This window comes from Spermophilus citellus (assembly GCF_964194105.1).
Source record: "Spermophilus citellus genome assembly, chromosome: 17".
In the NCBI taxonomy this organism is placed as follows: Eukaryota; Metazoa; Chordata; class Mammalia; order Rodentia; family Sciuridae; genus Spermophilus; species Spermophilus citellus.
The window spans coordinates 66,900,774-66,918,018 of record NC_138199.1 but is presented as its reverse complement, the minus strand read 5'-3'; the positions used below and the strand labels follow the sequence as shown (position 1 = coordinate 66,918,018).

At 48.6% G+C, this 17,245-nt stretch overlaps 2 protein-coding genes across 7 annotated transcripts in view; one reads left to right on the top strand and one right to left on the bottom strand.

The window, feature by feature from the left end:
* Positions 1–9,904, top strand: part of WIPI1 (WD repeat domain, phosphoinositide interacting 1) — a 28,750-nt gene extending 18,846 nt beyond the window's left edge. Inside the window, exons 7-13 of the mRNA XM_081272703.1 lie at positions 346–416; positions 1,050–1,157; positions 4,685–4,849; positions 5,565–5,672; positions 6,301–6,419; positions 6,858–6,958; positions 9,709–9,904. Coding sequence (XP_081128829.1) covers positions 346–416; positions 1,050–1,157; positions 4,685–4,849; positions 5,565–5,672; positions 6,301–6,419; positions 6,858–6,958; positions 9,709–9,756 — 720 coding nt within the window. The 3' untranslated portion in view covers positions 9,757–9,904. The remainder of the gene's footprint in view (positions 1–345; positions 417–1,049; positions 1,158–4,684; positions 4,850–5,564; positions 5,673–6,300; positions 6,420–6,857; positions 6,959–9,708) is intronic.
* A 110-nt stretch (positions 9,905–10,014) lies between these two features.
* Positions 10,015–17,245, bottom strand: part of ARSG (arylsulfatase G) — a 118,284-nt gene continuing 111,053 nt past the window's right edge. For all 6 annotated transcript variants that reach the window (XM_081272698.1, XM_081272697.1, XM_081272696.1 and 3 more), the window contains one exon: positions 10,015–11,323. In XM_081272698.1, coding sequence (XP_081128824.1) covers positions 11,049–11,323 — 275 coding nt within the window. In that variant the 3' untranslated portion in view covers positions 10,015–11,048. The remainder of the gene's footprint in view (positions 11,324–17,245) is intronic.

Here is a 17,245-nt window from a genome sequence, read left to right as displayed (position 1 = left end):
ATAATCAGGGGAGGTGATCCAGTTGAATTTCAAATTCCATAAAAAGCGTGTGTATTTTGATAGGCAGAGGCAGGATATTCTAGGATGCCAGGGTAGTTTGGGAAACACACACACAGAGCCATGGGCTGGGGCAGGGGAGGAAAGGGAAACCGAGAATATTTAAAACATGTTCCAAAAATTGCTTGTTTGGCACATGCACAAATTTAAATGCTTCTATGTGCAACACTTTGTGCTTCCTCCTCAGAGACAGATGTTCAAACCCAATAAAAGAAATTCCTCTCTAAAGGGACATCTCTGTGTGAAGCCATGGGCAATTGGGACACGTCCACCTGCTTTCTTTTCCAGGGCACAGTCATCCGGGTGTTCTCTGTACCTGACGGGCAAAAGCTCTACGAGTTTCGGAGAGGGATGAAAAGGTGTGTGTTCAGTGTCAAACCATTTGAAAGTCCCCACAGAAGTCCTGCAGTGGCTGGTGGCACTGTCTAGGGAAAGGCTAGAGATGGTCGTGTGGCCCCTCCCACCTAGAGGAGGTATTGCTGTCCTTTCTCAGGTAATTAACTCCAGGGCTCCAGCTGAGGCCTAGTAAAACCAAGAGCAGAGGAGCTGTTTGAACTTGAGAGTTCAGCCCTGTGACCCCTTTCCTGCTGGGTAGTCAGCCAGGAGAAAAGAGAGCCAGGGTGTCACAATCCAAAAATAAGTCCCCATGCCCTTCATGGAGATACAGGGTAATGTAAAGTGTGACTGCTGTCTGGTTTGCAGCTGGATGGGTGACAGAGCAGCAGGGGGGTTTGCAAGATGCCAGGAAGGTGCGAGCCTGCCCCTGGCTGGCTGGGAGGATGGGCCACACCTCGGTGCTTCACGCCTAAGCCTGTGACCCTTTGGGAACCTTTCTGATGCTGCTTTCTACATATGAACAGCACCGCAGTGAAGGAGGTAGAACACCCAGCTCTTCAGTGTTGACACATTCACTTTTCTCATAGGGCTGATCTTGGAACTACAAGGTGACAGCCCGCGTTTTTCTGGCTCACTGCCTGTGTTGCTGTTCCTAGGTATGTGACAATCAGCTCCCTAGTTTTCAGCATGGACTCGCAGTTCCTGTGCGCCTCCAGCAACACTGAAACCGTGCACATCTTCAAGCTGGAGCACCTCCCCACCAGGCAAGTGCCACACTCAACACAGAGCACTCACCAGACAAAAGTAGGCAGGCCCTGCTTACTCTCAGCATGGGAGATTTCTCCTGAGTGCTATCAACTCGGCTTTGTCTTCCCCAAAGTGGAAAAGTATATGTTAACAAAATTTTTGTGGCATCATGCATGAAAGCTCAAAATCTGGGGCCAAGATGCTGAGACCAAACCCCAGCTCAGCCCCGTAGGAGCTGTGATACCCTGGGAAGGTCATTTAGTCTTTCTGTGTTTCAGTTTCCTCATCTGCAGAACCAATGTAATGATAGTACACACATCTTGCAAGGAGCATGGCCTGAGTGTGGGTTATAAAGCATTTAGCGTAGCCCGGTGCCTGGCAGGTAGAAAGCACCAATAAGTGTTAACCAGGGGCATTATGAATATAACAACATCTAATATCTATTGCCACCACATGAGTGCTTGGTAAACATTTCCAGTGTCCCCGAGTGACAGGAGTGGAGGGAGGGTTGACCATAAAGTATCTGTCACAGTGTAGCCAGGGATGTATGTATCAGTTTCCTACTGCTGCTATAACAAATCAGCCCAATGTAATGGCTTCAAACAGCACACATTTGTTATCTCACAATTCTGGAGATCAGAAGCCCAGAATGGCATGGCTGGATTCTCTGCTCAGGGTCTCTCAAGGGCAAAATGGAGCTGTCCTAATGCCAGCTGTGTTCTCATCAGCAGCTTTGAGGCTTCTTCTGGGCTCATTCCTGTCACTAGCAAGAATGCAGGTGCTTGAGGTGGTGGCAGTGGGGTCTCCGCTTCCTTGCTGCCTGTCAGCAGGGAGCTGCTCTCATCTCCAAGAGGCCACCCGCTCCTTATGTAGCCTTCAAACCAGCAACAACGTGTCAGTTCCTTGTCATACCTTTGACTTGTCCCACTTGCCCTTCTGCCTTCTTTTTCTGCCACCAGTCAGAAAAAGTGCTCAGCTTTTAAGGGAACACACATGTGACTAGAGCAAGCCCAGCTGGGCAGTCACCTGGGCCACATAACAGAGCACAGCTTGGAGCTTATCTCATCCCCATCACAGGCTCCGGGGACCAGGGTGTGGAGTCTTGGGGCCCTTCCTAGGAATTCTGCCTGCCAGGGTGTGTGGGTGTTTGTTTACAGCTGTTGAGCACCTGCTGGTGCGTGACCCTGTTCGCTTCAGGAGCCCTCTGCACTGGGATGAGGTGGAGGATTCCCCTCTCTCAGGCATCGACCACGCAGTGTCACCTGGCGCTGTCCTCCCTGCCCCACATGCTCCAGACCCGGATTCTGGCAGCACAGCACAGGGCTCATGCCTTTCCTCAGGCTCAGGCACCTCATGTGCTTGACACCTGTTTTTGGTGTCACCTTAGGGAACTGAAACATGGAGTGTTCGTGATTTTTTTGCTCAGTTACACTCTGAGAGCGGGTGGCAGGGTCATCGGTGGAGAGCAGCTCACTCAGCCTCCCGCCCTCCTCTCTCGGCCCACAGTGTTTGTAGAAGGCAGCAGATAGGAGGTGTCAACTGAGCTTTCAGAGTCCTGCTTACAGCCAGCCTGTCTCGAGGTCCAGATCCACAGCAATCTTACTGCCCTCACACCCCCACAGGCTTCTGCGGAGCCCAGAGTGGCCAGTGAGCATCGAGTGTAGACTCTGGGTGCCTGGGCACCAGCAGCCACGTTGCTGTGGTTTCCCATCTGCCTCTCCTCCGGGAAGAGCGGTGCTCTGAAGCCTCTTCCCTGGTCACCTCACCCCACATCTGTCCTCCCCAGAGCCCTCTACCCGTCCCTCTGGGGACGTATCCCAAAGCTTGGTTTGCCCTACACTTCTTACTCCACACACTCTCCCCAGAGGCTGTCTCTGCTTTCTAGACTTTTCTGTACTTTCCAGACAACTTTTGGACCTTAGCCCTGGTCTCTCCTGGAGCTTCTGCTCATCACCATTGTAGTCAGCTGGGCCCTGGAGGTCCCCGAATGACCAAGCGCTCCCACATGCTGCTCCAGCCCTGTCTCCTGGGCCTGTGGCTGGTGCTTAGGACAGGAAACTCACTGCCCTCTCCCAGCTCTCCTGCTTCTGTCAGTGACCACAGGTGACCAGGGGCAGAACCTTCCAGCCCTTCTGGATGCTCCCGCAGCCTGTCCATGAAGTGTTGTGTGTCCTGTATGACATGCCTCTTTAGTCCTGCCTCACCGGCTCCTGCCCCTCCTTGCCCATGCCTTTAATTTTGTTAACCTTCTCTCTTCTTTCTGGTGACTTTTACCAGTAAATACATCCCATATCTTCCTGCTGGATTAATTTCTGAAAATGTCACTCCTCCTCAGAAACCTTCTCTCCTTATATTCTGAAGCTCCCAGATCCTTTCTTGCCCACAGAGCCTGGCTGCCACCACCCAGAGCCTCTCAAAGCCCTTGAGCCTCAGAGAAACCATCTTATAACTGCACTTGTCACATGCCAAGCTGTACGTGGCTCCCATAGTCCTCCCAGCAAGCCTACCAGGAGGGGCTCAAGAGCCTCGTCCACCTCTGCTCCTCTGTGACCCTGGAGGAGCTCCTGTACCATTGACGTGGCCCCACACAATTGCCCGTGTGGCTTTCTCTCTCCGCCCCTGTGCTGTGTCCCTGCTGTGCACACAGGGTCTGGTTGTTACTCCTCCTCATACGTCCCAACCTGGAACTCGGGGCTCCAGGACCATGAGTACAGGGTGTCTAGAGGGTCACTTTCAGTTGAGAACATCAAGGCCCAGACAGGTTCATCCAAAGACCACCTAGCCAGTTAGCAACCTGAGAAACAAGCCCACTGCAGGCCTTCTGGGCTGCAGTGTCCATGTCCCACCAGGATCTGCTCCCACAGATGAGGGGGTCCCAGCAAGGGACCCTGGGAGTGCGTGTGGTAGCCCTGGTCCTTGATTTGCCACCCACTGTGAGGAACACAGTGGTGGAGGTGTCTCTCACCAATGGAGCAGTTACCCCTTTATCTGGTAGAGGCATTAGGATGAAGTTCGGAGGCCAGAGGGGACCTACCAGGTCCCTGTGAATTTTCTCGGCATTAAGAATGCTGGGTACCAGGTGGCCAGGGCCATACCCAGACGCTGCCCAAAGCTTCTCACCCGGAAGCTCTCTTCCCACTCAGTCTGGCTCGGGAGGTTTCACGCTGAGATCTGTGTGTTCTTCCCTGGGCCCTGCACAGGCTCCAGCTCATTTCTCAGGGCCCACATATCAATTCCATCTCATTCTCTCCCCTTGCCCTCTTTTGGAAATCTAGGAATCAGACTGATCATCTGATACACTCTTTTAATGTAAGCAAGCGGTAGCACTGGGAACCTCTTAACAGCTTTACAGTGGCTCTTGTGAAGGACAAACAGGTCCCTGATGCTGTTCTGTAATTGCCAGAATAATGTGTCTTGTGGGCAGAACACTGTGCTAAGGGACAGCTCCTGCGGTAAGGGCAGCTAAGAACATGGGCATGCAGATGGCTGGACGGAGGCCAGCACCTGCCGCCCCGTCCTACCCTTGCCTCTAATTGTTCCCCAGTCGCCCAGAAGAACCTTCCACCTGGAGTGGCTACATGGGAAAGATGTTCATGGCTGCTACCAACTACCTCCCCGCCCAGGTGTCGGACATGATGAATCAGGACAGGGCTTTTGCCACCGGACGCTTGAACTTCTCGGGGCAGAGGAATATCTGCACCCTCTCCACGTATGTACCGTGCACCCGCCCTACACAGACACACCTGTATCATGTACTCGCCCAGTGCTCACAACCCCCAAAGGTGGCAGGAAAGAAAGGAAAGGTGGCCCAAAAGAAGGGTGAGCGGACCTAAGCCGCTGCTCTTCCTCTCTGGATTTAATATGGATTCTCAGAGGCCAGCCGGAAGCTGGGTATAATGACACTGTCTTGAAAACCATCTCTATTTTTGTGCTATTAGGTAAAAAGCTTCAAGTCCCACTGTCTAGATTCCAACCCCTAGGGGCTGACGGGTATCTTATTTAAGAAGTTTAGGGGAGTTGATTAAAGTAATGGCACATTTTTTAAATGTCATGAACCTAACCACCTAAGAAGGTGAGCGGACAGTACACTTCCTTTCTGTCCCTGTCAAGGGCTGAGATCCATGTGAGCGAGGGACGTGGCCGTTTGGGTATGCCAGGGTGCTCGCTGGCAGTAGCTTCCACAGGATAATAGCGCCGACACACCTCGTTTTGCCTCATCCACACAATTATGTTCAAAGACCAGAAATAATCCTGCCAGTGGGCAGTGAGCAGAAGGCCAAGGAATGGCCCGAGCCTGGACCTGGACCAGCAGGGCCGAGGATTGTTGGTGGCAGGGGAAGAGCATTGATGCTAGTCGTCCGGGGAGGCTGACCGTTACCCACCCTGTTCCTGCTCTCAGAGTGTATGTGTCACTTGGCTCTTAGGATCCAGAAACTGCCAAGGCTGCTGGTCGCCTCCTCCAGTGGACACCTTTACATCTACAACCTGGACCCGCAGGATGGAGGAGAGTGTGTTCTAATCAAGACCCACAGGTAAAGACTGCAGCTTTCAGACGGTGTCCCCCGAGCTGCTGCCGGAGAGGGAACAGTGACCAGCTTCAGTGCCCCTGCTTTCCTTCCCGGCTCACCAGCAGTTTCAGGGGCAACCCGGGGCAGGCACCTGCTCTGGGTCAAGCTCTCTGTCAGGTGTCTTCTGTGTGTTGTCCCCCCTGGACAGTGCCGGGATGGACGACACTCCAACTAGAAGGTCTCCCTGCTTGGCTCAGCCCCAGTGGGCATTCAGAAATGTCACAGCCCTGACTTGAAAAGTCCTCTGAACTTGTGTGACAAGTGCAAGCTGGCCTCGTCTTGCTGTGGACAAGCTGCCACCACACCTTCCCCTCTGCCCCGTCTATGTTAGCGTGTCTCGGTGTCCCTGCCTGAGGGTGCCAGGAAGGACAGAGGGCCAATCTTTGCTTATTAAATATAAGGGAAGGGGGTCCCTTTGAACATAACTGACCCCTGGCACTTTCGGGCTCCTTGAGTTCACACTGACCCAGCAGCGTCCCAGCGGGTAATTCATACCCAGTAGCCAGGTGCAGGCCTCTGCTCTTCCTTTGGAGGTGTCCTAGATTCGTGGTGATTTCTTTTATCCTCCCTCCCCCTTCATTGCTGCAAGTAGCTTGCTCGGCTCCGGATCCACAGAAGAGAACAAAGAAAACCACCTCAGACCTTCCTTACCTCAGACGTACGCAGCGACTGTAGCCAGGCCCAGCTCATCTTCCACCTCCACTGTGCCAGGTGAGTGGAGGTGGGGCCCACCGGGAGCGTCACCGTCGGGGCCACCTTCTCCTCTCGGCCCTCTGGGGGTGGAGCGCTGTGGTTGCGTGGTCCCTGGCAGGTGCGGCCTGTAACAGCCTTCGCCTGGGTCTCTGGCCTTCACAGGCTTCCCACGGGGCTTGTTTGCTTAACAAGCAGCATTAACCCTTTGTCTCTTGGAGAACTCCAGAGACAGAAAGTTTCAGGCATTGGAGGTGGACGGGTAGGTGACAGCGGCCCGCCTCTCAGAGGCTCAGAGACTAACCGTGGGGACTGACATCCATCTTGAGACATCCCTGCCGTCGGAGGCAAAGACACCTCCGGGGTTTCCTGGTGGTCCTTTCCCCTGAGGTTCTGCCCCGGGTCATGCGGTAAGAACTGACCCTGTGGCTTGTTCCGTTTCCCACTCTTGGTTTCCAGGATACTCTGAGGACGGCGGGGCGCTCCGCGGAGAGGTCATTCCGGAACATGAGTTTGCCACGGGACCAGTGTGTCTTGATGATGAGCGTGAATTTCCCCCTGTGAGCACTAGGAACCCTTGAAAGAGCCTCTCTGTCTGTGCCAGAAGGAAGCTCTGTCTCTGAGAGGAGGCAGAGTCCCTTTCCCTGCTTTCTAGTCCCTAACAACTAATCCTCCTCTCTGAAATCCTGAGGGCCGCAGAATGTCTCTGTGTGCGCCTCGGACCCCCGCAGACCAGCGGTTAGGTGTCATGCTCAACCTGACAGCGTTAGAATAACCAAGTACTAACCCAGGGTGTTGGGTGCTCACTACCTTCAGAGGCCTCCGACCCGTTCCTCTGCTTCTATACGGTCGCAGCTCACAAGGTAGGAACCTCTGTCTGTGGGAGACTCTCCTCTCCCTAGGCTGCCAGGGAGGCTTCTGCAGACCCTGCCTTTCTACTCTCGAGGTAGTGAGTTAACAGGGCCAGGTGGGTTTGGGACTCTGAGCTGGTCACAGGCAGCTGAGCTGAAGCTGGGGTGTGGGAGCTCACCTGAGCACCTGCAGGGCTTCCCAGCACCTTTCTCCAGCTGTTCTGCCAGCGAGGCCCCCAGGGCTGGCTGAGCATGGGGGCTTGGTTTCTTCCAACATCTGGGTCTGGAGAAAAGGTTCTCTCCCCCTGGGGGGAAGAGGGGTTCCCAGGGCCTCCTTGGCTGCTGCTGCTTCAACCTTCTGTTTGGAGCAACACAGACCCTTCTCATAAGCCTCTGTTAGAAAACCTTCTCATAAGCCTCTGTTAGAGTCCCACCCGAAATCCTTTCAGATGGCAGCAGTGTTGGGCCAACTTGGAACCAGAGAGGATTCGAGGAGTGGCCATGTGGGCTGTGAGCAGCACCCATGGGCCTGGGTAGGGAGTGCCCTATCCTGATCATGGTTTTGTGTCAAGTGAGATCCATTTGTTAAAGACTGACATGCAGGTCTGGCTTCTTTCTCCCCAAGATCCATGGGACAACTTAGTAAGCCGATTTGGTCAAAAAGAGACAGCTCATATGGGCCATTTGTGCACAACTGGGGGACATTTGTGACTTCCCACATTGGCTCTGTGAATTGCAGTTTGCAATTTGCATTTCTGGCTTTTAATAGGCAGGTTGCCAAATATGTTGCCCGCCAGCAATATTTATGTGTTAGTGGCGGTCAGGAGTGTGCTTAAAAATCCTGATTATAAATTTTGAAAACATCTGTTGGCTTCCTGCCTAAGAGTTGCTTCCTGAGCCCGTTGTTTTGCCTTTGAGTTCTCATGACGCCAACCAGCTCTAAAGGGAGTTTCTCTGTCTCAGGAATTGGTGGTTATTTATCTAAAGTTGTGCCTTCTGGGAACCAGAGCACTCCAGGTTAGATGCAGTGGGGACAAATGTGACCACCCTACTCCATCAAGGTTTAGAGCATCCAAACACTCACTGGGTTCCATTTCAGTAATTTTGGTAAAAATCTGTGAGTACTAGATTACTAATTAGATTCTTAATTGTAATCAGAGTCAACTTTGCAGTCACTTATATTAAGAGAATTAGGGTAATTAGGCTATTGGCAATTATGAGATAGTCTGTTACTACAGAAAACCTGTGTGAAATAACAGGCACCCTGTGTGCATTTGTTTGGGGTTAAATATATATATATATATATATATATATATATATATATATATATATATATATATATGAATCGGAGAGGCTTACTTTAAAAACTGGTACTCAAACTTACCACCAGCCCGTTCACATATATGCTGCCAGGAAGCTAGGAACGAGCTCATTGTCCTGCCACCTTATTAAGAACCAAGTGAGTGACAGTTGGCTTAAACTGCATCAAGAATCTTTAATGCAAGAGAGATGCTTCCTGCCTGTGAGAGTGCTGGTCACTGAGTCAGGTCCCAGGGAGTATCGGGCAGCCCTGCGTGCAGGCCAGGCATGAGACACTATCTGGCCACAGGAGGACCAGGGGCAACCACTCCTGGCAGCTGCTCGACATGGCACACCTCAGTTATGCCCACAGGACAGCGATGTCCAACTAGAGATTCTAGAAACTGCCCCCTCTCTGCCTTAATCCTTGCCAGGCCTGTGGCAAATATCTGTCTCTTTACTCATATTCCTAATAGCTTCTGGTACCCCAAAAGGGTCCTGGAGTCTCCGGTTGGTGAAAACCCACATCTCTTTCAGAGAGGATCCCAGGCTTGACTGGGGAGTCTGCCTCAGGACTCCCTGGGCCTCAGCCTTAAGAACATGGGTCGCCATTTTGTAAAATATACTGACACGGCCCTATGTATTGTCAGTCTTCTCCTTGGGTTTACTTTGCTCTGAGAACAGTGGAAGAAAAGCAAGTGGATCATTTCTTGCAGCTTAGGGAGAGGCTGTCTTCGGGAGGGTGAGCAACGTCTGTTTCAGTAACAGGCCAATGTTCAATTCTGTGCATTTTGGGAGACAGTCTTAACCCTGTGAGCAAGAGTAAGTAAGGCAATTGGGACCAAGGATGTCTACTGACTTCTATAATGAGTTAGCAGTCTGTGTTTACAAGATGAGCCTTTTGTTAAAGCACACACATGCACGTGCGCACACATCTTATACATAGGTAGCATTTCAGAATCTGTGCCGTCCTTGCCTGCACCTACATAGGACGTGGTGTCCGAGTGAGGGTCAAACTGGGGTTCAGGTGGAAAAGCTCCTCAGTGCCCAGCCTCTCCTGCCAGCCCCCATGGCACAGCCTGCCCTGCGGGTGACCCAGCCTGCCTGCCTGCCAGCCTCTTCCTGGGAAGAGTAAGGCCGTTCTGTTTTGATTTTGGTAGATAATCTTGTGCCGTGGAAGTCAGAAGGGCAAAACGAAGCAGTCATGACGAGTTGTGCACCTCAGAAATCAGGACACCCCCTGTCAGGTGGTTTTGGAGAGATCAAGGAAGGTGGAAGAATGGAGTGCGATTGTGTGAGCAGAGAGGGGACAGTCCTGGGTGCTACACTGCCTAAGCCACAGGACGCGGCTAACACCTCACCAAGCCCCTTGGCCCTGGCTGCCTGTGGGCACGGGGGACACTGTATCCATACCACGCTGTTTAAAATACCTTCAAACCACAGTGTAAATGTTAGCTAACCATATTGGTCTATAACCGGGATTTTATATGAAAAAGGGCATCCTTTTTAAATGTATGCTGTGTAAAAAAATGTACGTATAGGAAAATCTCTTTGAATTGTATTTCTTGTATATTACATACATGTAGAGAGAGACTATTTTAGCCAGGCAAAGTATTTTTGCAGTGATTGGAATAAATCATTTATTACCTTCAAGTCCCATTTAGGACACTAATAATAAAATCATGGCAATGCATTTTTTAGTTTTCTTAAACTTTATTTCTTGGGAGCTTCAGGGTTCAGGAAGAAGTCTTGACACTACACTCACTTGACCTTTAAAAGGGGTCACGGGCTTAGCCCTGGACTCTCATGCTCCGAGACCTGGAAAGGGACCTGACTTCACCTGGTCGCTCCCGGCATCCCCTGGGAGCCGGCCAGATGTGTGAGCACTCAGGCGCCTCCACACCTTCAGAGCCAGAGTCTGCATTTTCACAGGATCCCAGGTGATTTGTAATGCCTATTACAGATGCAAGAGCTGGGGTGTAGCTCAGTGGTAGAGCACTTGCCTGGCATGCATGAGGCCCTGGGTTCAATCCCCAGCAATATAAAAGAAAAATAAAGATGGGGACAGTCTGCACATACTGGTTGGTACCAGTCTATGCTAATGTGAAGAGGAAACTAAAGCACACCAGGTATCTGCTCTGTGTCAGGTGACACACGATGCATTCTCATAAACTGCTTTACTTAACCTTCAAAATCACCTTGCAAGTGAGGTTAACTGCCCAAGGTCAAAACCTGGGGCTGGAACCTGTGCCTGACTCTGAAGCCGGTGAGCATTCCATTGCACTACACTCACCACCCCAGAGCCAGCTCCACTCAGGGGCATCCCTCAGCACAGCATGGAAAAGGGACAGTATGCAAAGATGAGTTGCCAAGTCGTGGTCCCCAGACAAAATTCCGAGACTTGTTTTTATAGCCTAGGTTGGTAAAGAGGGTAAAGAAGTTTGAAAGCGAACCTGCCCGTCTGATTTCCAGCCATCCCTCCAGTGGAAAAACTGGCCAGTTACGTGGTTTGGCAGCGGCAGGCGATTTGGTAGGGATTACAACAGGGAATTACTGAAGGATCCTGTGTGTAATCGGCTCTGGAGATGTTGTCATTGGCAATATCTTGAAGGACGTCTGTGAGAACCTTCCTGACCTTGGGCAGCACGGCCTGGTACTCGGCACCCCCTCTCTGTAGAGGCTCCCCTTCTGCAGCATCTTCTTGGAGATCGAAAATAAGAGGAGGATCTTGCTGCTGCTCAGGCCCGACACTTCCGTCACAAGCTCTGGCTCCACCTAGGGAAGGATGACCACATGCACCTCATCAGACTCACCTTGGCTCTGTGCTGTCAAGAGGAGACCTGGGATTGATTACAAATGAAACATACCAGCACTTGACACCCAGATGACTGTTCTCTCTATCAGAGAAAATGCCACGAGAATCTCTTCCCCCTTCCAGTGACAATCGTGTCATTTACAATGATCTGGAACATCTCCTCGGAGCCAGGAGAACATTCCTCAAACTTCTTTCATCTCTCCCCTTTCAGGGCAAATCGAGTCCTTTGAAAACTGATTTCTTGAATACCAACTGGTGAATTAGATGGAAGGGAAGATGAGTAGATTCGCTTTGGGTTGAAAATGAAATTCTTACATGGATTAGAATCTGGGGCTGCTAACTCAGTCCCAAAAGAGGGATGACAAGAATGTTTAGGAGAGACAGCCACATCCTCAGCTGTGATTAATGATTCTGATGATATCCCTCCCCTCTATCTCTGTAAAAGGAAGTTAAGGTATCTGGCAGAAATAAACATAATTGAATAAATAAAGGTAAGTAGGAGAGAAGTTCAAAAATATAGTCTGGCAGAGCGCCGTGGCACACACCTATAAACCCTGCAGCTCAGGAGGCTGAGGCTGGAGTTTTGCAAGTGTAAAGCCAGCCTCAGCAACTCAGCCAGGCCCTAAGCAACTTAGCAAGACCCTGTCTCAAAATTAAATAAATTAATTGATAAATAAATTGATTAATTAAAAGGGCTGGGGACGTGGATCAGTGGTAAAAATGCTCCTGGGTTAAATCTCCAGTACCACCCTACCCCCCAATAAATATATATATACACACACATACACACACACACACACACAAATATGTGTATGTATACATATATACACACACACACACACACACACACATATATATACACACACATACACACATATATAAATAAATATCTGCCTCTGAGCATCTTAGTGCCCAAACATTATCAGTCTTTGGAAATTAAAATTTCCCAAAGAAATCATTAATTTCTTAGGAAAAGCTGAGCTTTTTCTGGCCTTTGGGTCTGAGAAATCTTCTAGTGGCTCCTCCTCTAGGGGACCCTGCACCACAGACTGCCCTATTCACATTTTTTTTTTTTTTTTTGGTACTGAGAATTGATCCCAGAGGTGCTTAACCACTGAGCCACATCCCTGGCTCTTTTCATATTTTATTTAGAGGCAGGGCCTTGCTAACTTGCTGAGGCTGGCTTTGAACTCGCAATCCTCATGCCTCAGCATCCTGAGCCTCTGAGATTACAGGCATGCGCCCTGCACCCAGCTGCCCAGTTACATTCTTAACAAAAAATATAACTGTGTGATTAGGATGGTCCTTCTGTGGCTTGTGGCTTTGAGACTAGAGCATGAAGCTCAAGGGCAATTCAGCAGAAGTAAATCTAAAGGGGCAAGGCCGTGCTACCTGAGGATGCAGTTTTCTGATCTAATCAGACCAGAAATAAAATCTGAAATACTGAGAAGAATCAGTAGAGTGCATAGCCTTGGGGTGGCCCTCCATGAGTGGTTTCCCTCCTGCCATCAAGATACAGGTTGTTATAGAGAGCAGGGGTTACCACGCCTGCCATAGTTTGAAGCATCGACTGTGTTCTTCATTACCAGTAAGGGGCACACAAGGTGACATGAGCTTTGACAATCAAGCAAAAGTTGGGACTGCCTTTTCTTGTAAAAATCAAATAATTCCATTTGAGGAAATAATACCTGTCTAGAACCACCTTCTCCTACAGAACAATAGTAAATTCCAGGCCATACACTAAAAAGAAAAATTTAGACAATAGAAAATAACCACGACAGGCAGAAACTGGAAGAGATCCAACCCTTGAAAGAAGGAAGCCACGCTGGTTTGGATCTGTTTCAGTTTTTTCCAGGGGACACTTCCTAGTCTGTAGCCTGAAGCTGGTAGCAACAGAGACCAAAGCTGGGGCCTGTCTGGCTTGAGGTGTCAGAGTTAGGACCACCGCAGAAGATGGATATTGGTGGTGGGGGAATCCTGGGGAGGAGGCAGCCACAGAGGAGAAGCTTCCAAATCTAATATAAACTCCTTCGAATCCCTGGCTGATCCCTGACCTGCACAGGCCCAGGACAGAGATTCCAGCAACAGCCAGGAGACCAAAATAGCTCAGGAGGCGGCTCCGCTGCCACCTGCTACGGAGGGAGGGACGGGGAATGGGCTGTACAGCAGGGTTCCGTTAACTTATAGAGACCTGAGGAACAGCTCCTGGGTCCCATCGAAGTCCCAAGCAGTTAAGGCTAGGAATAGAGGTGATACCCTAAGACCAGCCTCTGCAGCTCAAGAGAACCTGCTGGTTGGCCACCGGTGAGAACAAAGAACACTCAAGACAGAAAGCAGAATGTCCACAGTGTACCGTCACAGCATCCAGTTGATAATTTTTAAAAATCGCTACCTAGAGCACCGCCGCTTCCACTCTGGCACATAAGCAATTTGGAAACCACTGCTCTCATCCTAACAAGTAAACAGCTAAACCAACTGAAAAATCCACAACTCTGCTGGATCTGAGAAGTGAGGTCACCAGGCAAAACCACTGTCCCTCAAATGGAAAGAGAGATGGACAGAATCACCAACTTATCAGAGCAGAGAACTCCGGGGAACCAGAGAAGGAAAACCCAAACTCTAACTGACCAACTACTGGAGGCTCTGTGTAGACAAGTCTAGGAAAACCCCGGGGGTGGGGGGCCCAGTTATTGAAGACTCTCATGCTTCTTTTTTTTTTTGTTTTTGGCAGTACTGGGAATGGAACCCAGGGCCTCTCCCAGTGAGCCACACCCCCAGCCTCGTCTCCCACACTTTTGTGGGTTGTACCTCTAGGAGCTCAACCAGGCTCTCACAGTAAATATTACAGAAAAGCCGGGCACAATGACACATGCCTGTAATCCCAGCAGCTTGGGAGGCTGAGGCAGGAGGATCGTGAGTTCAAAGCCAGCCTCAGCAACTTATCGAGGCACTAAACAACTCAGTGAGACCCCGTCTCGAAATAAAATACAAAATAGGACTGGAATGTGGCTCAGTGGTCAAGTGCCCCTGAGTTCAATCCCCAGTACCAAAGATACACACACACACACACACACACACACACACACACATACACATATATATATAAAAGAAAAATCCCCTCATGCTTCCAGAAGAGGGAGAAGAAAAGCAACAATTTTTAAACACGCCAGAGCATTCTATTCATCTTAACATAGCCTGCACTCAGGAAAAACCATTTCCCCAGTGCCTACATTATTGAATTTCTTTTTGAAGAGCCTAACCAACTAAGGGAAGGGAAATACTCAACTCTCCATTCCACCTGAGAGGGGCAGGGGAAGGCTACGTGGCTCTTGTGAAAACCATAGTTGGAGGCACAGGCTCTCCAAAAGATTGGGCCCTAATCACAGAACTAGGGACACTTCCTCTTTCCCTGCTTCTTAACCACCATGGTACTAAATGTACATTCACCAAGGTTTCTTTTATCTGGTACATTAGTTCAGTTATCAAGAAAAAAAAATTACTGCTCAGCCTGGTGGCACACACCTATAATCCCAGCTACTTGGAAAGCCAAGGCAGGAAGACAGAAAACTTGAGGTCAGCTTGGGCAACTTAGTGAGACCCTATCTGGGGGTCTGCCACTGGAGATTGAGCCCAGGGGTACTTAAACCATTGAGCCACATCCTCAGCCCATTTTATTTTTTAATTTGAGACAGAGTCTCACTAAGTTTCTTAGGGCTATGGTGAGTTGCTGAGGCTGACTTCAAACTTGCATTCCTCCTGCCTCAGCCTCCAAAGCTGCTGGGATTGTGGGCATGCACCACCATGCCCGGTTCAAATTTTTTTAAAAAAAGGGAAGAGGATATAACTCAGTGGTAGAGTATCTGCCTAGCATATGTGAGGCAATGGGTTCCATCTGCAGTACCAGGATCATGAAGCAAACATCAAAACCTGAGTCAGATAAGGCAGTGTGGTTGGAATCATCAGACTGGGAATTTAAAATAATTGACTAATGTGCAAAAGGCTCGAATAAAGTTGACAGCCCACAGAAACAGGTAATGTAAGCAGGGAGCTGGAAATTCTAAGAAAGAATAAAAACTAAAAGTTAATGATCAAAATGTTCTAGCAGAAATGCAGAATACTTTTGATGCGCTCATGAGTACTCTGGCTATAATGAAGGAAAGAATCTCTGAGTTGGGGAATGTTTCAATAGAAACTTCCAAAACTGAAAAGCAAAGAAATAAAAAGCTAAAAGCAGAACAAGATACCCAAACACTGTGGAAACACTACAAAGAGTGTAACATACACATAATGGGATACCAGAAGAGAGAAGGCAAACAAAGGAACAAAGGAAACATTTGAAGCAATAATGACTGAGAATTTCCTCAAACTAATGTCAGACACCAGCCACGGATCCGGGAAAGTCAGAGGATATCAGGCAGTTTTTTAAAAATTTTTATTAATACATGCACACGATAAAACAGTATAATTTGATCAATTTCAGTTTTAAAAGGAAAAAAATATACCTGTACCTAGTGTACAGTATTCAAATTGCAGGACTGAGGTGTAGCTCGGTGGTAGAGCACTTGCTTACCATTTGCAAGCCTCTGTATTTGATCCTCCAGCAGCACAGGAGGAAAAATTATTTTAAATTTAAAAAAAAAAAAAGGAAAAGAATCTTGAAAGAGGTTGGGGTAGGGATCAAAGAAAAGAACTACACCTAATAAAAATTATAAAAATTTCACCTCCTCAGAAACCATGCAAGAAAGAAGAGAGTGAAAGGAGATATTTAAAGTTATAACAGAAGAAAACTACCCACCTAGAAATCTGCACCCCACAAAATTCTTTCAAAAGTAAAAGAAAAACTAAAGACTTTTCCTCAGGCAAACAAAAGTTAAGAAAAGTTTTGCTGGTAGCCCTGTCTTGCAAGCAATGTCACGAGAAGTTCTACAGAATAACAGAAAATTATGTAAGTCAGAAACTAGTATCTACATAAACTTAAAGCACTGGAGTAGCAGTAAGTGAAGGTAAAATTAAAAACTTCTGTTTTCCTTCTTGATGTTTCTTCAAAGTTGTAAGATCAACCATGTATTTGCTCATGTTTGCTTAGGTATGCACATTTGCTTATGCTTAAGTGAAATGAAGGACAGCGTTCTACAGGGAACGGGGGAAGGAACTGGGATTTTTTTCATTATACGGGACTTGTATTACCTTTGAAGTGGTGTGATGTTGTTTGAAAGTGGACTTGAGCTAGTTACAACTGTATATTACAAACTTCAGGATAACTTTTTTAAAAGTATGACTGCCATAGTGAGAAAGGAAAGCAGATGGAATCATTAAAAATACTGTTAAGACCACAAAAGGCAGAAATGGAGTGGAATATAAGAATCGGCAAAAAGAACAGAGCAACAAATAAACAGCAACAAATACTAACAGTATTAATATAACTATCAAAAATCACTTTGTTTCATTTGCAGGCAAAGTGATTTTTTTAAAAAAAAAATATTTTTTTAGTTGTAGATGGACACAAAATATTTTATTTATTTATTTTTTAATGTGGTGCTGAGAATTGAACCCAGTGCCTCCCACACCTGAGGCAAGCGCTCAACCACTGAGCCACAACCCCAGCCTCAAAGTGATTTTGATACAGTTTTATTAATATCATCTGTATTTGTTACATAATGGAGGAACTTTGGATTGGACAAAGGGGAGGCAGGAGAGGGGAGGAGGAATGGGGGAGTAGGTAAGATGGTGGAATGAGAGGGACATCATTACCCTAGGTACATATACGAAGACACAAATGGTGTGACCCTACTTTGTGTACAGCCAGAGAAGTGAAAACTTGTGCTCCATTTGTGTACAATGAATCAAAGAGCACTCAGATGTCCTGTATAACTGATTAGAAC